The sequence below is a fragment of the Eubalaena glacialis genome, chromosome 11 (assembly GCF_028564815.1).
Source record: "Eubalaena glacialis isolate mEubGla1 chromosome 11, mEubGla1.1.hap2.+ XY, whole genome shotgun sequence".
Lineage (NCBI taxonomy): Eukaryota > Metazoa > Chordata > Mammalia > Artiodactyla > Balaenidae > Eubalaena > Eubalaena glacialis.
In genome coordinates this window covers 16,392,013-16,405,670 of record NC_083726.1, presented here as the reverse complement: position 1 = coordinate 16,405,670, position 13,658 = coordinate 16,392,013, and the positions used below count along the sequence as shown (strand labels likewise).

At 38.8% G+C, this 13,658-nt stretch overlaps 1 protein-coding gene across 4 annotated transcripts in view; it reads left to right on the top strand.

The window, feature by feature from the left end:
• Positions 1-13,658, top strand: part of POLR3B (RNA polymerase III subunit B) — a 122,235-nt gene that overhangs the window by 55,165 nt on the left and 53,412 nt on the right. For all 4 annotated transcript variants that reach the window (XM_061206515.1, XM_061206514.1, XM_061206513.1 and 1 more), the window contains 6 exons: positions 1,978-2,139; positions 4,764-4,964; positions 6,897-7,059; positions 8,336-8,489; positions 11,431-11,505; positions 12,097-12,195. In XM_061206515.1, coding sequence (XP_061062498.1) covers positions 1,978-2,139; positions 4,764-4,964; positions 6,897-7,059; positions 8,336-8,489; positions 11,431-11,505; positions 12,097-12,195 — 854 coding nt within the window. The remainder of the gene's footprint in view (positions 1-1,977; positions 2,140-4,763; positions 4,965-6,896; positions 7,060-8,335; positions 8,490-11,430; positions 11,506-12,096; positions 12,196-13,658) is intronic.

The window sequence follows — 13,658 nt, the reverse complement described above, 5'->3', positions numbered from 1 at the left end:
GAAGTAAGTCAGACAAAGACAAATATCATATATCACTTACATGTAGAATGTTTAATTTCATTTTTTTACATGTAGCTGTCCAGTTTTTCCAGCACCACTTAATGAAAAGACTGTCTTTTCTCCATTGTGTATTCTTGCCTCCTTTGTCGTAGATTAATTGACCATAAGTGTGTGGGTTTATTTCTGGGCTTTCTATCCTGTTCCGTTGATCTATGCGTCTGTTTTTGTGCCAGTACCATACTGTTTTGATTCCTGTAGCTTTGTAGTATAGTCTGAAGTCAGGGAGCATGATTCCTCCAGCTCTGTTCTTCTTTCTCAAGATTGTTTTGGCTATCTGGGGTCTTTTGTGTTTCCATACAAATTTTAAAATTATTTGTCCTAGGTCTGTGAAAAATGCCATGGGTAATTTTATAGGGATTGCATTGAATCTGCAGATTGCCTTGGGTAGTATGGTCATTTTTACAATACTTGATTCTTCCAATCCAAGAACTTGGTATTATTTTTGAGTTTTATAAAAATAGATTCATATCATATACATTCTTCTGCAACTTTTTTCTTCATTTAACATTGTTTTAAAGGTTCATCTATATTGTTTCATGCCACTGTATTTCACTTTCATTTTTGTATTCAATTGTGTAAAGATATGATACATATGATAAATATCCCTTTATCCATCCTGCTTATCAAGACCTTTGTATGACTTCCCTTTTTTTAAAAAAATGAACATTTTTATTCATATCTTCTGGTGCCTACATGAAAGAGTTTCTACAAATAGGATTGCCCAGTCATGGAACTTGACTGGAGAGTGTCAAACTAGTTTCCCAAGTATTTGTACACTGCACTGTACATAAGTCCTGATGGTCTCCATCCTATGACTTAGTGTCAAAATTAAACATTTTTGTCTGATCTAGCGGGTGCACAGTACCATCTCTTCATGGGCTTAATTTTCATTTCCTTCATTACTAATGAGGTTGAGCCTCTTTTTCATATGCTTATTGACCATTCCTGTTTTTTCTTAAATGTCTTTTGGGTTGTTTGTATTTTCCTTATTGGTTTTAAGATTTTTTTAGTGTTCTTTGGATCCAGTTTTTTGTCAGTTACATGTGTTGCTGGTATCTTCTCCCAGTCTGGATTTTTTTTTTTTTTAACTTTGTGGTATCTTTTAATTCTAGAAGTTTGTAATTTTAATTTGTCAACCCTTTCTTCTTTTTAATAGTTAGTACTCTTTATATTTTAAACTTATGCCTTTGGTATTTGTTCTTTAGTCTATCTGGAATGGATTTTTGGGTATGGAATGAAGTAAGGAATGCAGTTTCATTTGTTTCTGAAATGAATAACCAGTTGTCCTAGCACCATTTATTTGTAGTCTTTCATTTCCTTACTGATCTGAAATGCCATCTCTATCATATGACAAATTTTAATATATGTGTTGTTTGTTTCTGAACTCTTTGCTCTGTCCACTGGTCAGTTTATCTATACGTTAATCAGTCCATTTGCCTTCTTTTTCAGGAATGTCTTGGCTATTTTAGGGTCTTAGCTTTTCCACATAAATTTTAGAGTTAGCCTCAATTTTCATTAAAAACCTGGGGATTTTGATTGGAGTTGCATTGGAATTGTAGATCAATTCGGGGAAAATTAGTAATCTTAAAATAGATAGTCTTCTCATCCATGAATATTTTCTTCATTTATTTAGGTCACTGGTCAATGAAATCTCAGTCTGGGAGTGACTGGTCTAAATTAAAAATCTTTGAATGCAGGGATTGTCATCTTTGCCCTTATTCCCAACACCAAGCATAGTGATAAGCACATATATCAATAAAAGTACCTGTTTATCAAATTGAATTTTAAAATATATTTTTTTCAGTTTTAAGCAGTTTCTCCATCTTTTTTTAAACAAAGTTTAATAAGGACCTAAAACTTAGTAAATAAGCTAGTAATGCATTTTGAAAGTTCACCATATACTTTTTTTTTCTTTAGCTTTTATCTCTTCTTTTTGAAGATTTGTTCAAAAAATTTAATTCTGAAATGAAGAAGATTGCAGACCAGGTGATTCCTAAGCAAAGAGCAGCCCAGTTTGATGTTGTGAAACACATGCGTCAGGACCAGATTACCAATGGCATGGTGAATGCCATTTCAACCGTAAGTCTTCAGTCATTTGGGTAGAGTTTTGTAACTTATTTGTAAATCTGTTCAGTGGGAAATTTAAAGTACTGATGCTTTGAGAATCTAGGTGAAAAAAAAATATATATATATTTAAGTCATAAATTTTCTACTTTGCAAGATAGTCTACAGCTTAAATCAGTAGGAATTTTACTACTATATGACTTCATTGCCAAATTATAGTTCCTGTTATATGAGGCAATAAGAAAATAGATATACTTTTACATAAAGGAAAAATCTTTTAGTTTAACCGTTAATAACCATTCTTTCAATGGATACTTTTCCCCATTTTTTTCTGTAATAAAACTGATATATTACAAGTAGGTTTATTAATGACAACGTTTGTCCAAAACAGTACAAAATGTTTCATTTCATTGTAGGTTTATAGTCCTCAAAGAGCTATCAGCTGTTCTCACGTGAGTGATGAATTCAGGCCTCAGCAGCTGCTGTGTGTTCAGGGCCTCCGGCTGTTCATAAAGGGTTATCAGATAGGTTTTTGCTCCCTTTCTTAAAGCGTAACATCTATAGGTCTATCTGATAAAGTCTTGTTCACGTTTTGTATGCCAGACATAAAATTAGTTTTATGGATGGGATTTGGTCCCAACAAAAGAATAGTATAGTGTAGCACGTGGACTCCCTTAACAATGAAAGAATTAGTGGCCGACTTGCTGCCCTACTTGACTTGAGAAATTTGCAGTGGGTCTGTGTGAGCAGCCCTTGCCATGACAGCTCCATCTAGACCTGAGGGGAACCTGGCCTTTGTGCCTCTTTAGGCCCCTCACACTCCTGTGGCCCAAACTTGTCTGGAAGTAGATTCCTGAATATTTGAAGAGAAGCCTCCAAAGAGCACTTGAACACACTTCTGTTAGAATGACTTTTCCTTGCTTTTGACCCATGATTTTCAGGTCAGAATAGCTGTTTTGAGTAGTTGTTTTGCCCCTAAGTGACACCACTTTACCTCTGGGAGCAGACTGCTTATTAGGAAAATCAGTAGTAGGCCTTGTTACAGGTGAACCCCAATCTGTAGGCAACCAGAAAAAGATCAACTTCTAAAATTGTGATTGTTGTCATATGTAGACTATTTTCAACAAATAAATTTTCTCAGAGGAGCAGTTTTAGACCCTTTGTCTGTTTCTCCTCTCTCCCTTTTTAAAACTCCTGAAGAATATTGGAACAGATTATCTTGCTGAACATCTCGGCTTCACTCCCCATCTACTTCCTATTTACCAGCAGCTGCTGTCTTAGTTGAATTCTGTGCTGAATATTTATTTATCTTCCTTGCTCTTACTTTCTGGTCATAAGTCAGTTTACTAGGTTCATTCTTATTCAAAGAATAAAAGGAGTTAACTGAACAAGCAATATGAGAAGTTAACTTGTGGGATCAGTGTGTTTGCTCCATTTCTTTGCTTTGTAATGCATCAAGTTTCTTCCTAGGTTTTAGCTTTTTTCCACTCTATCAAAAACTCAAGTTGCTGAAGTGATAGCTCTTCACTGAAATAATGCTTAAACTTTAATTTGTGAGGAGCTCCCCTGAAGTCAAATATTTAAATTCAAACATGAGTTTTTCTACTGTGAGGGGTTTTAATCTGGGATCCATGAGTCCTTCCTTGAAATTGAAGGCAAATTTTGTGTTTGTGCTCCTATGTGCATTTTTCTCGAGAATAGTCATAGCTTTCATCAGATTATCAAAAAAATGAAGAACCACTGTTTAGCAGATGTAATTTTTTCCCTTTTGAATCAGAAAGATCATTGAATCAATCACTTTTTGACATTTTGTTTTCTACTTTGCTTTTTCTCTGCATACTATTTTCTATTAATTCACGTTACCATGAGTTGAAAACTTAATGATTCCTAACCTTAATCTTGAATTATCCTTGAGAATATTTAATGTGTATAATTAATGCCACTATAAAATAATATATTTAATATATTTCAGTACTTTTAATGCGTAGGAGATAAGGTAAATTTAATGTTTAAAATTTATTTCATATGAATCTATTTTAAGATTGACATGGTAGCCAAAGAAGGTATATAATATTTATTAATATGAATATATGTGCAATTTTTAGCCTTGATTAAAAAGCCTGTATTTATTCATTTTCCCTGATATCTGCTGTTAGAGTCTTTTTTCTATTGCTATATTTGCCTCTCATTAAAACTAATTTTGGAAGACATCCAGATAATGGCACATTCCAACATGAAATTATCTCTTTGAACTTCAAGCTAGTTTTACCTTAAATGTGTGTAGAAACTGCTAGTGTTCTATTAGTTAGCTTATTGCTTCCAGTGGAAATCTTTGGTTGAACTGGCTTGTTCAGAATATAATTAGTTCTTCAGAAAATACCCACTCTGATGTGATAATGTTGATACGTTGAAGCATTCTGAGGTGGTTGCTAGATATAGGTAATATTCATTAAATTCCTCGAAAACCCCAGTGAGTAACTTGGCTAAATTTTAATCGTGACATTTTGATTTCTGAATATATATCATGGCTCTAATTTCACAAACAAGCAGTTCCTATGCTGAGCCTCTCCGAGTGACTGCAGAGTATCAGGCCGCATGAATGGATCAGGGGTAGTCTCATGTCTTTCCTCTCCCTTCAGGGAAATTGGTCTCTGAAGAGATTTAAAATGGATCGCCAGGGTGTGACTCAGGTGCTATCTCGCTTGTCATATATATCCGCACTGGGCATGATGACAAGAATCTCTTCCCAGTTTGAAAAAACAAGAAAAGTGAGTGGTCCTCGATCCCTCCAGCCGTCTCAGTGGGGAATGCTCTGCCCTTCGGACACTCCTGAAGGAGAGGTAAGGTCCCCAAGGAGTCTCCGCTGTGTCAGAGGTCATGCCTGTTGGTGATGCTCTGCTTCTTCTCCCGTTCCCCCAGGCTGTATCCTTTTTGGGGTCAGCCACGTATCTGGCAGAGAAATGTTGATGCAGCCATCAGAATGTCATCAGTATCATTCCCGAACAGTACCCACAGAAGTCTTTGATTTATTATCTCACCTAAATAGAAATATTGTCCAAATTTTCTTGCTTGTTTTAGTTTATCCCAAGAATCAAACCAGGCAATGAAGAGGGGATAAGAATATGAAGGAAAATTAAGAGACCTATCACCTTTGCTCACAAGGAGCTCTCTTTAAGCAACTCCTTATTTTCTGTGGCTGTACTTAGAGGACATCAGAGTCACAGTTGCAGCCAACTAGGAGCACACAGTCCAAGACCTAAGTTGGATTCCAACTCACTTATATAGGAAACATAAGCAGTTACCTGAACACTAAACCAAAGAGTTTAAATTGGTTTACATCCGTAGCACCCACTACTTCCTGTGTCATGGCCCTTTCTCCTTCATGTTAACCACTGTTGGTTTCACTTGATTTTATGCCTTCCAAATTGTAAAATTCTGGAGGAAGGAACCATGTTAGGGTCACCATTGTATCCCAGGCTCCTAGCCCAGAGCCTCATTCAGACTAAAGGCCCCATAAATATATGTGGAGTGAATAAATAAGTTAAATGTGACAGGTAAAAGATATACGTTCCAAAGTGTAGGAATTAGTTATGACTTGGGAGAGGTGAAAAATACAAGTCCATACAGGGTTATAATTTTTAGAAATTATCATTCTTCTCCTGATTTATCTTAAACCATATGGAAATTCACATTAAAATTGTGCAGCTTGTCAAATTTGCATAACTTATACATCTTGAGTTTTGGAACGCTACATTTCCCAGAGATTGCTTCAACTAATCTCGATAAAGTACCTGTTTTGTGCATCACTACAGCAGATGGTTTCTAAGATTGAAGATGTAATCTTTACATGTCACATGTGTCTCAAGTGTTTTTGTTTTTGTTTTTTTTCTTAATTTGCTGTATTACGTCCTTGTTTATATGTTTGCTTTAGATTTTTTTCCTCTGGTTGTATAGAAGTTTAAAAATATTTTTTTCATTTCCTTTTTACTTTGAAATAATTTCAGACATACAAAAAAAGTTGCAAAAATAGTGCAAAGAATTTCCATGATCCTTCACCTAGATTCCCCAAATGTGACATCTTATGTAACTGTAGCCCAGTTATCAACCTCATAACCCTAGTTATCAACTTTCATAACCCCAGTTGTGAAATTAACATTGATAACAGTATTGTAATCTGTAGACCTGATTCAGATTTTGCCAGTTGCCCCGCTGTCTTTTTTGATCCAGGATTGCTCTCAGTTGTTGAGTCTCCTTAGCCTTTTAATCTGGAGCAGTTCTTCAGTCTTTGTCTTTTATGACCAAGAAGCTTGGAGAATACCGGCCAGTTATTTTGCAGACTCTTTCTCATTTCAGGCCAGCAGTTTTATATTTTTATGTATTCACAATTATCAATGTTTTCCTTTACCGTTTTTATACAGTGTCATCTTAATGACTGTGATGTTCTGTTGTCAGGGAATAGCAATTTAGGTAATTGGTTTCTTTGGGGAGGGGACATTTATAATGCCATCATTATTTCCAGTTCAAATAGTACTGTGCTGAGCATGTCTGTGGCTAAATCTACGTTTATATCCTTGCTTTCTAGTTCAGGATAAATTCCTCTGGGATAAGGGGTAGGTATATCCTTAAGGCTTTGTATGAATCTCCAAAGTGTTCCCTACGAGGCTGTACTGCTTTGCCTTGTCACCAGTGGGGTGGTGAGCTATTTTCAGACACAAACTGTACTTTGTGTTACTCATGTTCATTCTTAGAAATGACTATCTTTTGTTTTTTAGGCATGTGGTTTGGTTAAAAACTTGGCCCTTATGACGCACATCACAACTGACATGGAAGATGGACCCATTGTTAAATTAGCCAGTAACCTGGGAGTAGAAGATGTGAATTTATTATGTGGGGAAGAGCTGTCTTACCCAAATGTATTTCTTGTCTTTCTTAATGGTGAGTATATTATGGAGACATGTTGATCCTAAACAGTCTGTGGGGAGGGGGAGGGAATCAACTATTATCCATGTATATAGAGCACAAATATACTTTAATTCTGCAGTCAAATTCTCTGCCACTGAGCTGTACCCCCTGAGTATACTTTAATTCTGGACCCAGGTTGACTTTAATTGAAAGGTAGAAAAAATGGTAGCAGAAACAGTTATTCTATTGGCTGAGTGATCCAGGTTCTGAGACAATACAGCTATCAGAGCTAAAGGGTAACGGTGCAGAGACCATTTGCTTTCTACCCTTTGACAGCTGGCAGCGTATCCACAGTGGAATGAGGCTCAATACGGTATCTTTAAGTTCAAGTTAAATATGTGAGACGTTCTGCAAAAATAATCAGATCAGCCCTTATAGTGAGTTGACTTGTATTCAGCCACTGAGTGAGTGATTGTCAGCAGCCTCTGGCGAGAGGGTCCCTTTCCTTCAGCTCCTGCTGCAGTTGCTTCTCTCATACCCCTTCCCACCCACTTCGGAGTCCTCCAGAAATGCTGCAGCAGGTGTGGCTTGGTGGCCTGTGTGCCTGTCCCCTCACAGGTGTGCTGCATGCGCTCATCCTGGCCTCAGCCCCCATGCTCTTCTCCCCCTTCTTCCTGCTCTGGGGGGCCTTCACCATTTCCCACGTGGGCTGGTGAGAAGGCAAACAGGGCTGTTCGCTGCCTACCTCGCTCAGTGAATTGTGGCAGCTAACGCTGAGTGAGTCCTTACTCTGGGTACTCACCCAGTACCTCTCTAAATCCTCACACTAACCCTGGGAGCCAAAGGCCATTTTCCTCATTTCTCAGATCATGACAACAAAACCGGTTTAAAAGTAGCAGTTACTAGGTGCTATGTCCAATTCTAAGTGCTTTCCATGAGATCAGCTCATTTAATCCTCACATCGACCCTGTAGAAGTGGTAGAGCCAGCGTTCAGACCCAGGGGTCTGGACCCTGAGTTCATGTCCCTGCACGGTGCTGACAGACGAGGAGACTGAGGCTGACTTCACCAGTGTTATGCAGCCAGGGTGTGGTAGGCCTGGCCCTGGACTCCGGTCCCCACCCCGGGCTGCCCTTGACCACTCCACTCTGCCGCTCCCTCCAGCCTTGTGGGCTGGCTGCAGGCTTAATAACAGTACTTCCAAATGACTGCTCAGTGCTGCTTATTGTTTTTATTGAGTAGATATTTTAAATCCCATTAGATTTATTTTTTTATTTCAGTCTTGAATATTCTTACTTCTTTCTGCTTAGGTAACATCCTGGGTGTCATTCGAGACCACAAGAAGCTGGTGAATACATTTCGACTGATGCGAAGAGCAGGATATATCAATGAATTTGTTTCCATCTCAACGAATCTGACAGATCGGTGTGTCTATATTTCCTCTGACGGAGGAAGGCTGTGCAGGTAGATGTGGCTAGAAAGAGTTGTTAAGGTCTCTTTATGTTTGCTTTTGAAAGAAATGGACTTGTTTTTATTTTTGAAGCTGCTTTACCCTCTTTCATTGTTAAGATAAATTTAATTCACTTAGCAAGCACCTCGTGAATATGCATACTGGCTACTGGGGATTCAAAGATTAATGGGAGTCAGTCTCTGCCCTCAGAGAACTCAGTCCGCTGGGAAAGGCAGAAATAATTAGTAATAACAACCAACTCTGCGAGTAATAAGTGCTAGCCATTATTTATTATCTTAATAGATGTATTATGTGTAAGGCTTTAACTACATTCAACCCTGTAAGGTTGGATTATTATTTTCATTTAACAAATGAGGTACTGGGGTTTAGTGAGACTAAGTAAATTACCCAAAGCCAGATAGTGGTGGAGTCTGTTTTTCACTCGGAAGTCCTTAGAATTCATTTGACTCCAGCAGTCCTTATTTTACCCACTATATTCTGTTGCTATGAACTGACCTTTAAAGGATGAGTAGGATTGCTTTAAAGGATAAAGGAGGAAAGGAGAAAGGCTAAGGAATGGCAAGAATAGGAAACATAGAAGCACGAAGAGATCCCATAACATTAGATCCGGTAGAAAAGTAGGTCCCTTATATTCATTCCACACGTATTTAGGGCCTATTTTGTACAGGTGCTGTGTCGGAGGTGGTGGTACGCAGGTGAACATGACATGGTATCTGGTCCTTTGGGGTCAGGCAGGGACTTCAGCTGAGGATGTCACCTTGTTTCGTAGGCCTTCACTTGATTCACCAGAGTCTTTCTTTGTGGACCTCAGGTAGTGTGAGGGCACAAGTCAGTGAGCTGGCAGTGGCTAGAGTGGTGGCAAGAGCTTGGAAGTCTGCCCAGCGGGGAGAGTGGACTGCCAGTGTCTGTGTCTCTCTGGCATCCTTGTTTCCTTCCAGTTACCCTCCTCATTCTCCTTTGAGGATTGCCCTTCCCCACTGGCAGTCTTCTTGGGACGGTCAGTCAAATGCTCTCTCCTGCTCAGCCAAAGGTCAGGCGGATGACCCAAGCCAGGCCAGTCAGACTGTCTCTTCAGAGAGTTTGAATCCCAAAGAGAATAGAAGTGGTCGGAACAGATGCATCCTGGCAGCAATGCATACAAGAGACTGCTCATTACCCCTGCCTCTCTGGATCCTTGGGACTGTTCTAGCTCCTTTTCTTTCTGAGCCTGAGCATTGCACCTTTTTCTTTGATTCTTATCCTTCTAGCAAATTCTTAGCCTTTTGGTAAATTCCTTAATATTTTCTTATTATTTTTTAGTAAATTCCATCTTTGCTTAAATCTGCCAGAGTTGGTTCCTATTCTTTGCAACCAAAGAGCCCTAAATGATGGTATACCTGTGTTTGAATCCTAATGTCCCACTTACTGACTTGTGTGGCTCTGAGTTTATTACTTAAATCTCTGGGCCTTGATTTCCTCAGCTGTAAATATGTAAATAACAGTGCCTCCCTAGGATTGATATAAGGTCTGGTAAGTGCCTTGTAGGGTTCCAGGCAAACACTGGATGCTTATTTATAGCTATTAACATGGTCCAATTAAGAGTGGGAAAACACTGACATTTTCTAGCTTACTCTTTCTTAGGATTTTTCTCTTTCATTACATCCCATATAATATGGCATAGCCTAAAGGAAAACTAGTTCTTTTTTTTTAAGAAGTGATTGTGTAACGACACAACATAGATCTGGCAGGAAGAATTAGTAGAATTCATTGAGTAAAGTGAAAGGTAACTGAGGTGGCTAAGTGTGGTCCCCTCCCTCTCCTACCCCTGCTCTGTCATCACTTCTCAGTCTCTTAAGCTGAGCTAAACTGCAGCCCCAAATGAGGGAGGCAGCAGGGTCTCTGCTTCCCTGCCAAGGGGCAACCAGGATTTTGAGGCAGTGTTGAGTCCCGTGAAGAGTTCACCCTGTTCACTTTCCAGCAGCTTGTACCCCCTTTTGTAATTGTGCAGCTCCTCTTCTTAACTGTTTAAAAGTGCTCATTAGTCCTCAAATAGTTATTTGGACTTGAGGGTGGAGCGCACGAGTGTCTGCTGGTTACTTGCTCCTCTCTGTAAGAGCCGCTTGTGCAAATAGCAACAGCCCTTGACGTTTCGTGCCGCGTGCCGTCCTTTGTGTCGGGTGTTTCCTCGTGGTGGCGAAGCCCTCAGAGGCAAATCACCACCGACAGTTACAGGTTAATCTACCAGAACGTGTGGACCAAAGCTCTCTACCTTATGCCCATTACATCACTAAAAATCCCAAAGTGAAAAAGCTATATTCCCTGCAAACTCATACCCACTCTTTGGTTGTGTGTAGCTTTAAGTACCCTGCTCGCGTAGCCCAGGGATGTTTATCCTAAAGCAAACCACTCTAGACAGCTGATAGTCATCAGACCTTCACTACAGAATGCCATTGTTTTCCTTGGTGATGGTTCTCTGCCTGCTGACCTCTCCATATTCCCAGTATGAAATCAGGAGATGCTTTTGGTATGATGGATGCATTTATACAGTTTTTTAAAAAATATGATATTAAAGGTATTAAAGGTTTTGGTTTTTTTTCTGCTAGAAAAAGGTTTTGGTTTTTTTTCTGCTAGACTTTATTGAGTATCATTTCATGCTGCTTTCTCATTCAGAACCAAATATTTCCTAAGATACTTGGAGAAAGGACTGTGTGTTTATACATGTATATGTGCACACATGAGCTGGTGTGTGCGTGTGTATGTGAGAAAGAGAAAATAGGCCCCTGTGCACTCACACTTGTAAAAAATACCTGGTGTCCTCAAGCACTCCAGAAACAAGTTTGATCATATCTACCGCTTCCCTCATTTCACTATAGTAAACTTACTGATTTAATTCTTTCGTTGAACTACTGTAAACCTGTTTTGTTTTTTGGTTTTTCTTCTGTTTTTCTATTCCAGACCCTATATAATTGTTAAGAAACAGAAGCCTGCAGTCACAAATAAGCATATGGAAGAGCTGGCTCAGGGGTACAGGTAAATAGCCAAAAGCAAAACTCCTCAGTCTCCTTAATACTCATTTATGTGATCTAAGCAGAAGTAATGTTATTTGATCTGAGCTTTTAAGAAAAGTATTACATATTTTCATTTTTAGTCTCTTAATTCCTCTCTACCAGATATATCAACCTGTTAAAAACCTGTTCTTTTCTATGTGAACTTGCTTGGACATTGTAAAATATTTATCAATTTAGATCATGAGGATTACAGAGTCTTGGTGTAAATTAGCACACTCTTCAGTGTTTCTAGGACGAGAAGGATATGTTGATGTAGACATCTGACGTACTGTGGGTCTGTCATCATATGGGGTTTTTAAAGTCACAGAAGGTATTTTTTAGAAGTGGGACCAGATTGACAAGAGTCACAGATGTTTTACTGTTTCTATTTTGGTGATTTGTGATAACTCTATGATCTAAGAATAACGTGTTTCAAATATCCCAATGTATTGATACTTTTTGGGAGAGAAGGATGCTTTGGGCCTAAATGAAAGCATGTATCTTCCACTGTTGCATATAAAATACTGCAGTAAAATGCTTTTTAACAATGTCCATTTCACCAATATTTTCCCAGGAATTTTGAAGATTTCTTGCATGAGAGTCTGGTTGAATATTTAGATGTGAATGAAGAAAATGACTGTAACATTGCACTCTATGAACATACAATTAATAAGTAAGTAACAACCATAATTAAAACCTGTTCTGATGATAGACACTACCTTCTTTTTTCATTTCATCTTCAATTCTATTGTGTATTCTTAGTAGGAACTGTTAGAAGTATACTGTTTTATAAGGAAGCGTAACCCATAGTTTATCCCAGGAGTATCACAAAACTGCTAACAAATAATCTTTAGATTTAATTATCCTTCCTTTTCATTTTACACTCACTGTACGTTTCTTAAAAGGAATTGCTTCTCTGACTTTAATATTCGATTACTGCCAAAATTAAACTAATGAATCAGGCTACATAATGGTGTATTTATCTGTTCCAGGGTTGATTTTGTCAGTGGATGTCTGAATTCCTGTTGTCAATGCAGGAATTCCCTACCTTGTATGTTGTAAAGATATCTCTAAACTTATGTGCAATATAGACATGAAATGGTAATATGTTCACAGTGTTTCTTCTAGAACAGTGATATTTTTAGAAACATCTTTGCTCCATTTGGAATACATTATAGGACATTTATATAACTTGCTGTCTGCTGCATGTGGCTGAGGTACCACTTACCTGAAATTAGAATTTTTGCAATTATGCTGTTAAATGGTTAGGGAGTTTAATACTGCCACCTGATAACTATTTATGTCTTCAGTCAGGAAAGTAGTTTTCTGTTTTCCACTACCAGATGAGATATACCACTTTATTTTTGTCTTACTATAATTTAATAAATAATGCTTTTCAGCCGAATTTTTATTCCTTAAAGGTATGAATCTCTCAAAGTACTATTTTTTATTTTTTAAATTTTATTTATTTATTTATTTATTTTTGGCTGTGTTGGGTCTTCGTTTCTGTGCGAGGGCTTTCTCTAGTTGCGGCAAGCGGGGGCCACTCTTCATCGCGGTGCGCGGGCCTCTCACTATCGCGGCCTCTCTTGTTGCGGAGCACAGGCTCCAGACGCGCAGGCTCAGTAGTTGTGGCTCACGGGCCCAGTTGCTCCGTGGCATGTGGGATCTTCCCAGACCAGGGCTCGAACCCATGTCCGCTGCATTAGCAGGCAGATTCTCAACCACTGCGCCACCAGGGAAGCCCCTCAAAGTACTATTTTTATACCCCTCGTTTAAAGATTGACTGGAGAATTATATAGTAACCCCACAAATAACGATTCCATCCTGGTTCCTCAAGCCAGAAACCTCAGTTTCAGCCTTGACCCCTCTTCCCCTCTATACCCACATCTAATCGCTTAACATACCATGTGGACTTTCAAAGTATACCCGGAATCTGAGCTCTTTTCACCACCTCCACCTACCGCCCTACTGCAGGCCACTGCCATTGCTTGTCTGGGTCCTTGCAAAAGGCTCCTGACTAGGTTTGCACTTGTTCCCATATAGTCTGTTCTTCATAGATCAGAATGGTCTCGTCTCAAACCACTTCTCTTCTCAAACCACCCCCCCAGCCCCACCCCACCCAGTGGCTTTCCA